The 18,538-nt window shown below is 45.1% G+C and overlaps 1 protein-coding gene across 1 annotated transcript; it reads left to right on the forward strand.

Moving 5' to 3' along the window:
- Positions 1-6,912: 6,912 nt before the first annotated feature.
- Positions 6,913-10,297, forward strand: TSSK6 (testis specific serine kinase 6). Its single transcript, XM_066605036.1, has 2 exons — positions 6,913-7,455; positions 10,025-10,297. The coding sequence occupies exons 1-2, from the start codon at positions 6,913-6,915 to the stop codon at positions 10,295-10,297; spliced, it is 816 nt and encodes a 271-aa protein (XP_066461133.1).
- Positions 10,298-18,538: the final 8,241 nt, after the last annotated feature.

Raw genomic sequence — 18,538 nt, forward strand, 5'->3', positions numbered from 1 at the left:
TGTAACGCTTAGCTGGGTATTAATTAGCGACTACTACCCCCAGCACACACGCAGTAAACTGAAGACAGTCACAGGCAGCCTAAATATAGTATTTTTTTTCCAATTTTTGGGAAAAAGCACACTGCCTATATAGCCTGTATATGGATTTCCCTGTTGGAGGATGACTGTGGTTATTGAAAGCACAGTGCAGCCAGAAAAAATTATGCGCAAGGCTGCAGTAACACCTAGCTGGGTAATAGTGAGTGACTACTACCCCCAGCAGACACGCAGTAAACTGAATATGGTCACAGGCAGCCCAAAGATTTTTTTTTCCAATTTTTTTGAAAAAGCCCACTGCCTATATAGCCAGTATACCTCTTTCCCTGTACCACTGTCCCTGCCTCACCAGTACTGCCCCTATACTTAGTAAAATTACTGCAGACTGAGGACGCTATGGTCTGCACGCCCGATATACAAAAAAAAAAAAAATAAATGTGCAACACTGCTCACAGCAGCCTCAACAGTACTGCACACGGTCAGATGTGGCCCTAAGAAGGACCGTTGGGGTTCTTGAAGACGAAGACAACAGCGTAACACTCTCCCTATAGCAGCTACAGCAGGACGGCACTTTCCCTAATGTCTCTCAGCGTGCATCTGTGGCGAGCCGCGGCCGGCCCCAGTTTAGATACTCGGGTGTCACCTGATCTCCCCAGCCACTCACTGCAGGGGGGGTGGGATAGGGCTGGAACTTCACAGGAGGAAGTTGTAATGCCTTCCCTGTGATTCTATTGGCCAGAAAACGGCGCAAACTTTTCTGGGAAGAAAATGGAAGTGACTCGATCACCGCGTGGTGCTCGTCTCGAGTAACGAGCATCTCAAACACCCTAATACTCGAGCTTGATGCTCGTTCGAATATGCTCGCTCATCTCTAGTGCCGATGCTTAATCCCTTAATGACATGGCCTATTTTGGGCTTAAGGACGCAATGATTTTTGGCGGATTTTCATCTCCATTTTTCAAAAAAAGCCATAGCTTTTTTTATTTTTCTGTCGACGCGACCAATAAGAGCTTGTTTTTTGCGTGGCAAGCTGTAGTTTTTATAGGTGCCACTTTTGGGTACATAGACTATATTATAAAACTTTAATTAGTTTTTTTTAATGATAACAGAGAGAGAAAATGCATCAATTCTGCCATAGATTTTTTTTTTTTACAGCGTTAATCATGCAGCATAAATGACACAATACATTTTTTCTGCGGGTCGGTACGGTTACAACGATACCAAAATTCTTATTTTTTTTTAGGTTTTTGCACTTTTTTTTCTCTATAGCTGCATTCAAAGTCCTGCAACTTTTTAATTTTTCTATGTATGGAGCTCTATGAGGGCTTATTTTTTGCGAGACGAGCTGTAGTTTTTAATGGTACCATTTTGGGGAATATACGGCTTTTTTGATCACTTTTATTGCATTTTTTGGGAGGCAAAATGCTAAAAATTAGCATTTTGCCTCTGTTCTTTAGCGTTTTTTTTTACGCTTTTTGCCGTACAAAATAAAAAGCATGTACAATTTTTGTGCACGTCGTTACAGAGGCGTCAATACCAAATATGTGCGATTTTAATTTTTCTTTACCTTTTTTATGCTAATATTAGAAAAAGCACAAGAAAAGGGTTTTTTTTTACATTTTTCTTTTACACAATTTGAGTCCCTCTGAGGGACTTGCAGCACTGTACCTATGATCGCTGGGATAAGGCATGGCAGGGCTATTGCCCTGCCATGCCTCATCGCTTATACAACGATCATAGGCATTGGCACTACAGGACGCGATAGCATCACGAGAGCCGGCTGGAGACACAGAGGGAGCTCGCTCCCTCTGTGAACTCTTTCCTGCCGCGATCTACTTAGATTGCGGCAGGGAAGGGGTTAACAGCGGGGGGGGGGGGCCCGCTGTTGCAGCAGGAGGCCGGCTATCACTAACAGCCAGCTCCCGCTGCGGGATAGCGCGAGGTCAGTCATGATCTTTTGCTATCCTGATGACGTAAGGGTACATCATTTTGCGGGAAGTACCAGCCTGCCATGACGTACCCTTACGTCATAGGGCGGGAAGGGGTTAAACATGTGTTTATTGGCTCTGTTGTGCAACATATTCTAGTTACACTAGGGGCGCAACTATTCTAATGGCCACTCAGATTCATATGGACTCAGCGGGTCGATTTCTTATACTCCAAGGTATTATTAATGCACGCCTCCTCACTATAGTTAATATCTATTTTCCGCCTCCTGCTGATTTCCCGCGGATTTCATTTATCATTTATATCAATGTAGACCATGAAATCCCCAGCTAAATCTGCTCCATGTTCACAACAAAATCACATGTGAGGTTCATCGCCAGATTTTTTTCTGCTGTATGTGAAATTAACCTCAAGAGAGCGAGAGTTGGACCTCTATGGGGATACCACAATCACTATTTAACATGGCACTTAAAGCATAACTAACCTTTCAGATGACTTTTTAGAATAAGGAATAACACGACTTCTGGCCATTATATGATTTGTATGCTGCAGTTTTCCCCTTTGCAGGGTGTATATCTGATTCTCAGTCATCTCAGGCTGCTTTATGCTGTTTTCTATGGACTGTACATAAACAACTGCATATCTTGCTCTCTAGCAGTCACAAATACACAAAGTAATCATCCAGGACAGTGTACAGCCAGACTGAGCAGTGGAGATGTGACTTCTGGAGCTGAAAATCGTTTTCAGCGATTTACTAATAACTTCAAGGCATTCTTTGTGAGTCTCTTCGATGGTGACGAGGGACGCCTGGGCCTGATTATAATCAGCCTGTGTAATCTGATCCACAGTCTGTGCTCGTTATTTGGAAACATGGCTCATCATGACATAATATCACGTGAAAAAGGTCATGTGACTGTGGCAGCCGACAAGAATATACAACAGTGCGGGCAATTTTGATGTAATTCTTGAAAAAGGAAAAGTATGAATGCCAAAGGAAGCCACGCCGGATCAGGATTTATGTTTCATGGTCATAAAAAATTTGGCGGAGTGCTCTAATTCGTAATGAAGCCTTCAGATCAAGGAGGCGGCCACCAACAGATGGGGCAGGAAGGAGATGACATTGTTCTTTTGTTTCCTATTCTTTACTGGCAATGATTGATGGCTTCTCACTATAATGTGCCATTAGTATGTAGAGGATGCCCTCCCAGTCACAGGCAGTGCGCGGCTCCAGGCTGACCTTCTCAGCTTGGACCAAACAGTGCCACAGTTGTATCGATAGGTCATCAATCACCATTCCTACAGAACCCCTTCAAGTAAGAGTCTTGTAATTGGAAACGCTGAACTCAGTCAGGAGAATGGAAGCCTGGCTGAAATGCAATATAGGGTACAACATTAACTCCTTAGTGACTGGCCTATTCTTTGCCTTAAGGAGAAAGTTATTTTCATAGTTGCATTGCAAGAGCCATAATTCGTTGACTGAACCGGATGAGGGCTTGTCTGGTTTCGGGAAGAGGGTTTTTTTGTTGTTTTTTTAATGGCACAGCTCTGGGGTGTAAATAGTGTTTTGTAGGACTTTTATTAGATTTTTTTCAAGGGGGAGACAGAAAATTCCACTATTGTGTTTGGGTTTGTTTTGACAGCATTCACCATTCAGTAAAAATAATGAGAACTTTCTTTTCTGGATCAGTAAAATTACTGTGAGAGCAAGAGTATATAGGTTTTTTTGCTACTGCTTTTGCACACTAAAATCCTGTTTTTAACCCCTTAACGACACAGTACGTACATTTATATCCTGTGCACTAAGGGTTTGTATGGAGTAGATGATTCGTTCCATATAGTGCGGGGGCCAGCTGTTGCTCGTAGTTGACACGCAGCTGCAAGAACCACAATCAGCACTATCACTGATCACAGGTGCTAACCCTGTAAATGTTGCATTTAAATCCCCTGATCATTCTTGCAACTTCCCGAATGGCCCCGCCCTATTAAGATCAAAAGGTGCCGTTCACTTGCCATGGCAATCCAGAGCCTTCTGAAGACCCCCAGTGCTGCCATGGTCGATTGCCTGCCGGATTTCCGTATAATGGAATACTATGGTATTACATTACACTGCAGGAGCAACCAAACCATTGTAAGTTCAAGTCCCCCATGGGGACTAAAAAAAAAAAAAATGTAAAAATGGGTTTTAAAAAAATGTTTTATTAATCAAAAGATAAAATAAGGTAAGCTAAAAAAACAACTTTTCCTATATTTCTAATAGAAACAAAACACACACAAAAAACACAATTTGAGGTTGCTGTGTCTGTAGAAGCCTGATCTATTAAAGTAACGTGTTTATACCACACGGTGAACGTCATCCAGAAAAAAAAAATACACAAACACCAGAATTGCACTTTTTGGACAACCTCCCATCTTCAAAGGAAAAATGTAATAAAAAGAGATCAAAACATTATATGTACTCCAAAATGTTAACTAAAAGCTATAGGATGTCCCACAGAAACGAGCCCTCACACAATTATATTGACAGAAAAATAAAAAAAGTTATGGCAGTCAGAAGATGGCGGCAGACAATTTTGACTTTTCAAAGATTTTTTTCTCCTTAAAGTGGTACTGCAAAAAAAATAAATCATACTGACCCATAGAAAAAAGGGGTCATTTTTGCTGTACTGTTTATGCCATAAAAAGAGTCCCCCTCAAATTTCCTTATATTTGCCATATCACTCCACTTAGAAATGTTTTCCTGTTTTTCAGTACATTATATGGTAACAGTAATAATAATTAAAGGAGATGTCTCGAGGAAGCAGTGATTTTTTTTTTTTGCCCAGTCCCCCTAATTAAACATACATTACTAATTACCCCTGTAAATGACTTTCCTAGCTGGTTTGTACTTACCGTTCCAGCGTTTCAGCAACTTATAAAAGTTTCCCCAAGATGGCCGCCGGCTCTTTCCCCGTCGCTCGCTGCAGCCCGACGTGCGCGCTCCCGAGACGCTGCCAGCTGTGTCTCCATGGCAACCGGACGCCCTGCAGCCGCCGACCAGGCAGCAGGTAACCGGCGCTAGCCCCCGGCTCCCCAGCGCTACGCTCCCGGCTCCCCAGCGCTAGACCCTCAGCCCAGGTGAAGGCCCCGGAGCCCAGCTCTAGGTTCCGGAGCCCAGCGCTAGGTTCCGGAGCCCAGGTGAAGGCCCCGGAGCCCAGCGCTGGGCTCCGGGGCCTTCACCTGTCAGTGAACATCACCCCCGACCCATCACTTACCCCCCTGGCCCAGCGCTAGTTCCCCCGGCCTAGCGACAGCCCCCCCCCCGGCCTAGCGACAGCCCCCCCATCGCAGCGACAGCCCCCCCGGCCTAGCGACAGCCCCCCCATCGCAGCGGCAGCCCCCCTGGCCTAGCGACAGCCCCCCCATCGCAGCGGCAGCCCCCCCCGGCCTAGCGACAGCCCCCCCATCGCAGCGACAGCCCCCCCCGGCCTAGCGACAGCCCCCCCATCGCAGCGACGACAGCCCCCCCCGGCGCAGCGGCAGCCCCCCCCGGCCCATCACTTACCTGGACGGCAGGACAGCTGGGCGGCTTCTCCGGACAGCTGGGCGGCTCTGCACCTTCCTCTAAGGTAGGTACAGAATGGCCGCTCCAGCGCGCTCCCGAGCAGTGACAGCTCATCTGCGCATGCGCAGAAGAGCTGTAGCGGGGAGCACACTGAAGCGGCTCGTGCTGAAAGGAGAAGACCGGACTGCGCAAGCGCGTCTAAAAAAGCAAGCTGCCAGCGAATTTAGACGGAACCATGGAGACGAGGACGCTAGCAACGGAGCAGGTAAGTGGAATAACTTCTGTATGGCTCATATTTAATGCACGATGTATATTACAAAGTGCATTAATATGGCCATACGGTAGTGTATACCCCCACTTGGTTTCGCGAGACCACCCCTTTAAGGGGTTAAAGAAACATTTGCCGCTTTTTATTGGTACCTTTTTGCGGTATACGCGACTTTTGGATTTCCTTTTATTACGTTTTTTTGGAGGTGTACGAGAATAATAATAATTCTGGCCATAGTTTTTCAAATTATTTTTATGGCGTTCAACATGCGAGAAAAATAAGATTTCATTCTCTGTGTAGTTACAAATGCAGTAATAACTATTATGTGCTACTTTAAAAAACTTAAAGAAAAAAATGTTTTTTTCCATGTAAAAATGAGTTTTTCTGGGGAAGAATTTTTTTTTAAGTGTTTTTTTTCTTTAAACTTTATTGAACTTTTTTTAACACTATTTTTAGTCACTCAAGGGGACTTAAAGATGGCATTGTTCAATCACTAGCATAGTACACTGCATTACTTATGTAGTGCATTCTACCAAGCATATGGTGGGGTCTAATAGGCTGAGTTACATTGCAGACCTTGAGGCCTTTGTCAGGCTTCTGGCTGCCATGGGAACTCATTGGCATCTTGCGATCAAATTGCCAGGTACTGATTGGTGAGAGAAAGCACCTCCCTAGTCTCATCTGTTTACATGCTGCAGTTGCTTTTGATTGTGGCATGTAAGGGGTTCAACTGCCAGGATCTGAGGTTTCTGCACTACCTGGCTGTTAGTAGTCAGCCAAGCCACTGTCTTAAAAAGATGTATGTGCAGGTTTATAGCCCTTTAATGAAGTCATTAGAAAGGCATATTGGCCATCACTAAGGGGTTAATGTGCCAGTAATACTTGTAACCATGGCAACCAAAGGAGGTCACAGATGAGCCCATTATTACCTGTACAACGTTGCAAACAGATGTCAGTTGGAGTAATAAAGGCTGTTTGTAACACTATGAAGAATGTAATTGGGTTCATCAAGAGCAACTCAACCCTTCCATGACCGTCATCGAGCCGAAACTCCAAGCTACCTGTCAAGCGTGAGAGTTGGCTTCAGCCTTGTTGTAATTTGGCCTCTCTCTCTGGCACCATGGCTGCCGTTGATGATCTGCTAAGAGAGTTGGGTTACAATACGTTACGTACCATAGGTGAAGGAGCCTACTCTAAGGTAAAAATGGCGACATCAAGCAAATACAACTGCAAAGTGGCCATTAAGATCATAGACAAGAGAAAGGTCCCAACTGTTTACACCACGAAGTTTCTACCCTGTGAGCTGGACATTTTGAGGAAGATTCGACATCCGAACGTCATAATGGCTTTTGAGTTTATCGAGATAAGTAACGGCCTACATTTTATAGTGATGGAGTTGTGCCTCACAGACCTCCTGCAATTACTACAGAAAGCAGACCGGTTGTCAGATGTGAACGCCAGACGTCTTTTCAAACAGATGACCAAGGCCATCAAGTACCTGCATGAGCATCACGTGGCGCACAGAGACCTAAAGTGTGAGAACATACTTATTACGTCCGATCACAATGCCAAGATCACCGACTTCAGCTTTGGAATTATGTTCCCAAATGGCTCAGAACTGTGTACCACCTACTGTGGCTCTCCAGGATATGCTTCTCCCGAGGTAAGTCTAAGGGCTGATTTACATGCAACGATTGTCGCTCAAAATTCATCCAAACGACGGCTTTTGAGCAATAGCCATTGCGTGTGAATGTATGCCCATCATGCACTTACTGTGCACTCCTCGTCCATCGCTGAGTTCAGCTCAGCATAAAAGCGGTCATCCCTGACAAGAGGGACGGCATGCTGTGTTCTCTGCGGGCAACGCTAATAACACTGTATGCAAGCGGCAGCCTGCTGGAGAACAAAAGTGATGTATTTAGAGAACAGACCACCCGCTGTTCTCTAAATACATGCAAATTAAGCTAGTTAGCCACTAATGAGCTGATTAGCCTCATTAGTACCTAATGCAAAATGATCGCTCAAAACTGTCAGTTTCTGACGAATTTTGTGCGATCATCTTTGCATGTAAATGAACCTTAAGGGTTGGCATGTTATCTCTAGTCACACTCTTCAATCAGACCCTTCCCTTTAGTGCAAAAGTCTGTTCCTCTGCAACTCGCGATGTTCTTTCTCCAATGAGGCCATCCCCTTCAAAGAGCTCATGGGGCACAACACCTACAGAACCATCAGTAACTTAAAACAAGCGCCTAATTGTACAAAAAGATTTAAAGGGGTTGGCCATTTACTGGACAACATCCCTTTAATAGTGCTGACTGTTGTAAAATTAACCGAGAAGTACGTATGCTGATGCAAGTTCAATTCACTTGGGAATCTTCAGGTCCTGTGATCATATTATGGCCATCGGACGGACACCTTACTCCGGTAGCTCTGCTTCTGCACATTACCTGCTGTATTCAAGTACATACTAGGTCACCAAGTACATGAGCGCAACCAAACTCCATGACAATGGTAGGATAATTTATAAAGTATTCACTGCAAAGTTAACTAAAGCCCCTTGTTAAAAGATAATTAAAAAAGACCAATCCAAAACAAACAGGTACTACCCGCGTCAATGACTTTTTTTTTTCTTGCGTCCCATAGAATTCAACTACTTTAGTCAGTGTAATTCAGTGTGTTATTACTTCTAAATCCTCTTCTTCAAGGAGTGACTGTAGGCAGTAAGGCAAGTCGGGTTAACTAACACTATCCAGATGTAGGCAGGGGCAGAAAGTAGGGCTATCACACCAAAAAGGGGGTTTCCATATCAGAATGGCTTGCTGTGAAAAGGTCAATAGTGCTACAACTGGACTATGGTTCCACTACGTAGCACCGGTGCCCATATAGATCACTGGAGTTGAGATTTAATACCCATGTTCCCTGAAGGACTCGAGCCCCAAGATGGAAACGTATCAGCACAAAAATATATGAAATACTGACTACTGAACTTTTAAAGGAGAGTCAGTGAAGTGAGGGCGCTGCTTTATGGGAGATAAGCCTACTTGTAGCGGCATAATAGTGGCAGTGCTACTGAATAATACTTGCCTTACACCCTATATGAATGAATCCATTTAAAAGAATGGATTTCATATTAGCATGAGAATATTTAGACAAGGAAATTAGCGCAGTTAAGTTAGCCGCGCAAAAAAAATAAAATAAAAATTAAAAAAAAAACAACCCCGCAACTATTAGAACCAATGGTTTCCTATGGAAACATTCAGATGCAAAGAAAAAATGCATCTAAAAAGATAGGACATCTGCAACTGAAATTCCCCGTTGCATGAAAATATAGGTCTTGATGTTTTTTTGGTGCGCAAAACACAGGAGTGTCCATAGACTCCTATGGGAGCTGGAAAAATAGAGCGGGAGAGGGAGTTTAGCTGCGTCCGACACGCAAGAAGACCGGTGTCTGTGTTTAAGACATTAGAAGTCATCAGGAGGATTCTACCGACTGAGGGAATTCTGAACAGCTTTTTCTGCAACACGCCGCTCCTGAACGTGTGAATGAGCGATTTTCACGCTAACAAGGCTTGGAACTCAATTGAGGAAAATCGTCTCAATTTTTTGCGAAGTTAGCTGCGTTTTTTGCATGCTGAAGTTTTGCGCGATCATGTCCCTCGTGCTAGGTGCATTTACACGGAATGGCTATCAGCGCTAAAAAAAAAAAAATTAAAATCGCTGCATCGTGTGAACGATAATTATTCGGTGTAAATACGGCCAACGATTGAATAATAAATTTGTTCGTTCAGCATTTCATGGAGGCATAAAAATCGTCGTTGGCTCGTTTGCTAATCGTTTGGTTTAAACAGCGATAGTTGTTCTCATTCACGGGTACAGAGAGCTGCACGATCCCGTAGAAAAACTTTTTTATTGTTCTTTGCGTTTAAAGTGACCATGCAAACGAACGAGCACACTGGCGTGGCTGCCCGGGCGAACAATTTCTTGTTACGTGTAAAGTACCTTCAGACCATTAACCATTTCAGGGTTTGTCATAATTTTAGATATCAGGCATGTTTAATAAAATATAACTTTTATTCAATAATTTAACAAGGGTTTAGTAATGTTAGCAGAAAATTCTCAATAGTACCCCAAAACATTTGTATAGATTTATGCGAGTCATAAACTACTAGCAAGTAAGTCAAGTGATGGAACTAGGCTCTGTATTGTGGTGTAACACACGGCTATTGTTGTAGGTGCAGCAGCATATTCCCTATGACCCAAGGAAGTGTGACATATGGAGCCTGGGAATCATCCTCTACGTAATGGTGATTGGAAAAATGCCAATGTTTGACAATGGTGACTTAAGGGCGCTGCCAAGAATCCTGCAGGTAACAGTAATGTTTCCAGAAGCAACAGAAGTGGAAGCAAATTGCAAAAGCCTCATCAAAGACATCCTACAGTACAATCCTAATGATCGGCCTGATATCCTCACCCTAATGAAGAAAGACTGGCTACTAGCAGCGTAAAACCATCAATAAAGTGGTTTAAATGTCACTAAACTACTTGTACTAAGTAATGCCCCACCGCCCTCCCGAACTTATGAAACTTTCTAAAAGACTTAACTGACCATGTCGCTCATAGCAGCCAATCACAGCACAGCTTTCATTTCACAAGAAGCGTTTAAATGAAAGCTGAGCTACAACAGGGTGCCATGGGAAACTAAGCCATTTTCTTCCAGACCTGGTAATAAATCTCCCCATACACCTTTCTGGACCTCACCTTGAGCTCCAGGGGTCTGTTACACTGCAACAAGGAAGGGTCTCCCCCAAACAGCTGCCATAAAAGGTGGAAACATAAAAATGGTCTAAAATATCTGTATGCTGTAACATGATTACCCCAGTGCCTTCTTAACAGCATTAGGGGCCCGCGGGCAAAGCAGTGTACAGGGGTCCCTATGACAACTGCTCACAGCGAGCGAGTAACTAGTGACCTAGACCGTTGAAACGGAAGTCTAAGGCCCCGTGTCCACGGGCTGGTCATATTCCGTGGGCAGAAGCCTGCCGCAAAATCTCACCCTGCCCGCGACAAGAGGACATTACTTACCAGTCTGTATCCTCTGCGTGGCTGTGCAGATCTTCCATCTTCTCCTCTGTGGATGTGGGCAGGCCCGCCGGCAGCTGCACATACGCAGTGGAGATTTTTTGTTCTTAAATCTGCTTTCTCGTGGGATCCACGGCAGTCTGCAGTGTCAGCTGCGGGTGTGCTGCAGATCGGACAGCTTCCATTGACTTCAATGGAAGCGGTCAGTGTGGGATCCACAGAAAAATGGAGCATGCTGCGATTTGTTTTCTGGACCAGGTGGTCAGTGAAACAAATCTGCATGCCTAAATTATTTTACGGACGCTCACGATTCCCTATGGGCAGCTTGATTTGTGGCTCTCACATGCAGGTTCCACAAAATCAAACCCGCCCGTAGACATGAGGCTTGAGTCTCTGGGGTCCATTTTCATCTTGCACTGTAGACGTCTCTTTGTTCATAGTGCCAGGCTACACTAGAAAGTAATGAGATGATCTACTAGGCTTCACAAGATGATCCACACATCCATAGGAAAATCGGGGAAATCTCTATTATAGAAATTATGTGTAATTTACCAAAGGATTTATTCCTCAACATTTTTATAAATGATCTGGAGGAGGGAATCCATGGGAAACTGATATAATTTGCTGATGACACAAAGCTAGGAGGGATAGCTAACACTAGGGAAGAGAGGGAGAGTATTCAAAAAGATCTAGAAAAACTTAAACAGTGGGCGGTGACTAACAGAATGGCATTTAACAAGGAGAAATGCAAAGTCCTACATCTGGGCAAGAAAAATGAAAAATCACATACAGAATGGGAGGAATTGGGCTAAGCAGCAGCACATGTGAAAAAGACTTGGATATACTAATAGATCATAGACCGAACATGAGTCAACAATGTGATGCAGCAGCCAAAAAGGCAAACACAATTCTGGGATGTATTATGAGAAGCATAGAGTCTAGATCACGTGAGGTCATTATCCCCCTCTACTCTTCCTTAGATCCACCAAGATTTACCATAGGCAATAGACATTCACCAAACCCAGATTTGTCCATCAGATGTGCATAAGGCCTCTTTTACATGGGCACTGCGACTTTCGCATGAATGGAATACCGTCGGCGGGGGGGAGAGAGTTCAGCTCTGCTAAACTCCCTCCCCCTTCGCCATTGCTGGCTGCCGGCAAAGGGAGGGGACAGGCTAAACTCCCTCCCCAGCCTATGGGAACTGCCGGCAAGGGGAGGGAGAGGGACTTTAGCTATGCGAGCCGCTGCTAAACTCCCTCCCCCTGCCATTTTATGACAGCTCTCATAGGCTCCCATAGGAGTCTATGGGAACGGCTGGTGTATTCCCGCAAAAAAAAAGTCCTATCTTTTTCGGCGTCGCGTAAAAGCAGCCTGCCAGAATGTGCACCTTGTGCGCTATCTTTTCTCGCCGGACGTTTTTACACACCGGAAAATCGCCTACCCGAACAAATGCATTGGCAGCCACCGCTTCAGATAGTTGCGATTTTCAATTGCCGTTTTATTGTGGCAAAATAGCCTTGATAAGATGCTCGTGTGAAAGAGGCCTTAGGGCAGGGGGTTTAGCTGACTACTGACAGCCAGGCTCCTGCTCTATCTGCATGGAATAGAGAAACCTTCTGGCAGTTTAACCACTTATATGCCACAATCAACAGCAATTGCAGCATGTAAGCAGATGATTGACAGAAAGAGCCTCCTCCTTCTCTCATCGGCATCCTGCAGTGTGATTATAAGGTACTAATGGGGTCCCATGGCAGACGGAAGCCTGACAAAGGCCTCCATGTCTGTCATGTAACTCAGCCTGTTATGCCCTGCCTCCCACAGAGTCTAATAGGCTGCTGTCATAGGCTTAGTAGAATGCATTGCATAAGTAATGCAGTGTGCTATCCTAGCAATCGAACAATCACATTTTCAAGTCCCCTAAAAGATTGTCTTAAAAGAAATTCAATAAATTTTAAATTTAAAGAAAAAAAATTCTATTTAAGAAAATATACATTTCCCCACAAAAAGCTTTATTAAATGGATAAAATACACAAAAAAAAAAAAAAAAGGAAGAAAGTAACATAGTATTATCGCATTTGTAACAACCCAGACAGGGAACATATTTTGTTATTGATCTCACCTGGTGAACACTAACAAAAATCACTTTAAAAAGTAAGGCCAGAATTGTTATTTTTCTTTGTCACCCTTCCAAAAACATAGTAAAAAGCAATCTAAAACTCATGTGTACCTCAAAGTGGTACCAGTACAAAACTACAACTCTTCCCACAAAAAACAAGCTCTCAGACCTCTTTCATATGAGCGTTGCATTTTAACGCATCTTCGCCGAACATACCATGGCCATCTGCGGTGTATAGCAGGTAAAATACGCTGCAGCCCTGAAATCCCTCGCTCGGCAGAACTACTAACCCCTTCTTGCCACAGGACGTAAATGCACATCCTGGCAGAGGGGTACCTAATGCAACAGGACATACATTTACTCCCTGGAAATAGCACGATATAAGGAGAGATCCCACGCTATCCGGACAGCGACCCCCGCTGTTAACCCCTTCCCTGCCACAATCTATGTAGATCAGGCATGTAAAGTGTTCGCACTCCCTCTGTGATGTCATTGGACTCTCACGATGAGATTGCAGAGAGCCTGACACATTGCCATGGCAACAGGATGCCAGATACAGGCGTCCTGCATTGCCATTGCCTATGATCGTTAATACAAGTGATAAGGCATTGCAGGACAGAAGTCCTGCAATGCTTTATCATAGCGATCATAGGTGCTATGGTGAAAATCCCCCACTAGAGATGAGCGAGTATACTCGCTAAGGATAACTACTCGAGCGAGTAGTGCCTTAGCCGAGTATCCTCCCGCTCCTCTGCAAAGATTCGGCTACCGGTGCGGATGACAGGTGAGTTGCGGCGGTGAGCAGGGGGGAGCGGGAGAGAGAGATCTCCCCTCCGTTCCTCCCCGCTCCTCGCCAACCCCTAAATCTTTAGAGACGAGCGTGAGGATACTCGGCTAAGGCACTACTCACTCGAGTAGTTAGCCTTAGCGAGCATACTCGCTCATCTCTATCCCCCACAGGGACATAAAAAGTGTAAAAAGAAGATAAAAATAATGTAATGAAAGTGAAAAAAGTAACTAAAAACCTTTGTGTTTTTTCCCATATTAGTATTATTTTTTTTTTTTATTAAAATCCCAAGTATTTGGTATTGTCGTATCCATAATGACACATACAATAAATTGAACACACTTTTTATCCTGCACAGTAAAAAAAACCCAAACGTTAAAAAACTGGGGCAAAATGCTTTTTTTTTTCCATTTTGCCTTGCAAAAAACGCAATAAAAGTGATCAAAAAAGCCGTATAAAACCCCAAAATGGCACCAATAAAAACTACAGCTTTGCCTCGCAAAAAATAAGCCCTCACAGAGCTCCGTCCATGGAAAAATAAAAAAGTTATAGAACTTTGAATGCAGCATTATAGAAAAAAAATTCTAAAACAAAGGGTTTTTATTGTAAAAAAATGTAAAATCCTAAAAAAAAAAAAAAATATATAAGAATTTTGGTATTGTTGTAATCGTACCGACCCACAGAAAATATCTATTGTGTCATTTATGCTGCATGATTAACGCTGTTAAAAAAAAAAAACACGCACACCAAAAATCTATGGCAGTATTGATGCGTTCTCTCCCTCCTATCGTAAAAAAAAAAAAAATTATAAAAGTTTTACAATATAGTCTCTGTACCCAAAAATAGCAACAATAAAGACTACAGTTCGCCACGCAAAAAAATAAGCCCTTATGTTACCGAGTTGACAGGAAAATAAAAAAGTAAATGGCTTTTGAAAAATGGAGATGAAAAGCTGCCAAAAATCATTGCGTCCTTAAGCCCAAAATAGGCCCGGTCCTTAAGGGTTAAATCACTAGAGGCACCTGTCAGTAGTTAGCAGGAGTCTATGGAGCCGCCAGCATGTTTTGATCAAAAGATAGGGCCAGATCTATCTTTTTCAGCCCCATGTAAAATCAGCTGCTGAGTTCGGCTGCAGATTTGCAATTTAAAAAAATCGGACGGACGATTTTGTGCGGCTAAACAGCTCCCACCTGAATGAATACATTGGAATTTAAAGTGGTAAACAGACCTTAACATAGTAACATAGTATGTAAGGCCGAATGAAGACATTGTCCATCTAGTCCAGCCTGTCTATCCTACTGTGTTGATCCAGAGGAAGGCAAAAAACCCCAAGGCCAGAAGCCAATTAGCCCTTTTGGGGGGAAAAATTCCTTCCCGACTCCCTAATGGCAATCAGACTGTTCCCTGGATCAACTCCTAATAGTTCCTACCTGCCTATATACCAGGATTTCCACTTAACCTAATATTTATATCCTGTAATATCCTTCTCCAGAAAGACATCAAGTCCCCTTTTAAACTCCTCTATGGATTTTGCCATCACCACTTCCTCCGGTAGAGAGTTCCACAGTCTAACTGCTCTTACAGTAAAGAACCCCTTTCTGTGTTGGTGATGAAACCTACTTTCCTCTAATCGTAGCGGATGTCCTCTTGTTACCGTCGTGGTCCTGGGTGTAAACAGATCGCGGGAGAGATCCATGTGTTGTCCCCTCATGTACTTATACATGGTTATTTGGTCGCCTCTTAACCTTCTTTTTTCTAGAGTAAATAGTCCCAATATTGATAACCTCTCGGGGTATTCCAGTCCAGTCATTCCATGTATAAGTTTAGTTGCCCTTCTTTGAATCCCCTCAAGCACTGTGACATCTTTCCTGAGCACCGGTGTCCAGAATTGTACGCAGTATTCCATGTGAGGAAACCCAAGCGGCGAGATCACCGTGAGAAAATTGCAGAGATATCACATCAGCATTCTGTGCGATATCACTGTCTTTTCTTGCAGCGATATCGCAACTTTGTAGCACTTTTTCACCAGGATTTTCGTGGAAGGGGGGTGGGGGGTGTGAGGGCTTGAAATGCAAGCCATATCCCGAAAATAAGCCCTACATTAGAGCTTTTACAGTAGGATTTTGCATCACACTGTTGCATCGCACATCATGAAAGACAGGAATTAGGTTTACCTGTTAATTCCTTTTCTTGAAGTCATCTGACAGCATACACATGGAGGATGTCCACTGGACCCCTGTTGGGACAGGAAATGGAAAAACATACAAAAGGCACCTCCCGCCACCGGCTCACCAGTGTGTACCAAATAACTACAGTGACCCGGCTTTGCTTAATCACTCATTTTTAATACCGAAACCATAGTACAATACGTTACTTCACGTAGAGAAGAATAACTGAAGGGGAGGGAAAAGCCCCTATGCTGTCAGGATGACTTCAAGAAAAGGAATTAACAGGTAAACCTAATTCCTGTCTTCCCCTCGTCATCCTGACAGCATACACATGGAGGAATACCAACAACCAAGGGCTTTAGGGAGGGACCACTGCCTGCAGAACTTTCCGCCCAAAGGCCGTGTCCCGGCTGGCCCCCACGTCCAGACGATAGTGTTTTACAAAAGTATGGGTGCTTGACCATGTGGCGGCTCTGCAGATCTGGTCGGTTGTCGCCTGGGCTCTCTCCGCCCAGGAACAGGCGACCGCCCTAGTAGAATGGGCTCTAACTTCGCCCGGGAGTGGGATCCCTTGGGATCTGTATGCCTCTTCTATGGCCCTCCTGACCCACCGCGCTAGGGAGTCCTTAGTAGCGGCCCCTCCTCTGCGTGGACCCTGAAATTGAATAAACAGGTTATTAGATTTCCTAAAGGTATGTGAGACCTCTAAGTACTTCAGGACTGCTCGTCTCACGTCTAGGTTATGGAACCTCTGTTCCGAAGTGTTACGGGGTTCCTGGCAGAAGGAGGGAAGTACTATTCTTTGCTCTCTGTGAAAGTCTGTGAGGACTTTTGGTTGAAAGAAGGGGTCGGGCCTAAACCCTATCTTGTCCGGGAAGATGGTCATATATGGGGTTTTTATAGAGAGGGCTTGGATTTCCCCGATCCGCCTGGCGGATGTAATGGCCACTAGGAAGGCAACCTTATATGAGAGGGTCTTAACTGAGAGTTCTTCCAGGGGCTCGAAGGGGTGTGCGCAAAGGGCCTGTAAAACAAGATTCAGGTCCCATGGGGGCATGGTTTTTCTTATAAAGGGGTGGAGTCTGACTGCTCCTTTAAGGTATTTTTTGACTAGCCTATGGTCGCCTAAAGGGAAGTCAAAGGCGGCTCCCAGGGCGGCCACCTGGACCTTAAGGGTACCAGGTTTTAGCCCCATGTCCAGTCCATCCTGAAGGAACTCTAGAATCTTATTAATGTCTGGTTGTTGGAGGTCGTGAATACTGTGCCCCAACCACCTAGAGAAGGTGTCCCACACCCTGGTGTATATGTTCCTGGTGGACTCTTTGAGGCTCTCACATAAGGTGGTGGTCACCCTCCCTGATAGGCCCTGGTTCAGGTATTTTACCCGCACAGCTTCCAGGCCGCTAGTCTGAACTGTCGGGCTTTTGGGCAAATCAGGGGACCCTGTTGTAGGAGGTCGTCTCTCCACGGCAGATGTAGGGGCTCCTGTGTTGATAGAGCGGCCAGGAGCGGGAACCAAGGTCTCTTGGGCCAGAACGGGGCCACCAGGATAACGGAGCCCGGGGACCCCTGGATCTTCTTTAGAACTCGAGGGATCAGGGGGATAGGTGGGAAGGCATATGCCAGGTCCCATTCCCACGCTTGGGATAGTGCGTCTATTCCCAGGGAGCCCCCGTCTGCAGCCCTGGAAAAGAACCGGGGACACTTGTTGTTCTCCCGAGAGGCAAACAAGTCCACCTTTGGAGTCCCCCATCTTTCCGTAATTAATTGGAATGCCTCTGGATGTAGCGCCCACTCCCCAGGGTCTATCCTCCTGCGGCTGAGGTAGTCTGCCATGGAATTCTCTGGGCCCCTTACGTGGAACGCTGAAACGGAAGGCATCCGCTGCTCTATCCACCCGAGCACTTTCGCCGCCAGGTCTTGTAGTCGGGGGTTCCGCGTGGATCCCTGGTGGCGAATGAGGGACACAGTTGTTATGTTATCCGAAAATATCTTAATGGGTCTACCCCCGATCTCTGTCTCGAGGCCACGGATGGCCCTCCAGACCGCGCAAAGCTCCTTGTAATTGGAGGATTGAGTGGCTTCTTTCTGGTTCCAGCCCCCCTGGACATAATGACAGCCTAAGTGGGCCCCCCAGCCAGTTGCGCTCGCGTCAGTGAAGATGGATACTGGGGATGGCGGGTCCCAACTTGTGGACCTGGCGAGGTTGGAGATAGACGTTCACCACCCCAAGGAGGACCTTACTTTATGAGTAAGGGTGACTTTCTGATCCAGGGAAGCTGGTGATTTGTCCCAGTTGCTCAGGATAAAGTCCTGGAGAGTTCTACCATGTAACTGGGCCCACGGGACTACTCCAATACAGGCTGTCCTGAGACCGAGGACCCTCATGCCTCTCCTAAGGGAGACTTGGGAGGCTAACGAAAGTGCCCAGCTTTCGTCTTGGATCGTTTTTTGCTTTTCTAGCGGAAGGGAGGAGCACTGGTGGTGTGAGTCCAGGATAACCCCCAGGAACTTTTTCCTTTGTTCGGGCCGAAGACTGGATTTGTCGAAGTTAATGATCCAACCTAGCGACTCGAACAGGTGGAGGGTGAGG

This window comes from Eleutherodactylus coqui, chromosome 5 (assembly GCF_035609145.1).
Source record: "Eleutherodactylus coqui strain aEleCoq1 chromosome 5, aEleCoq1.hap1, whole genome shotgun sequence".
Classification (NCBI taxonomy): domain Eukaryota; kingdom Metazoa; phylum Chordata; class Amphibia; order Anura; family Eleutherodactylidae; genus Eleutherodactylus; species Eleutherodactylus coqui.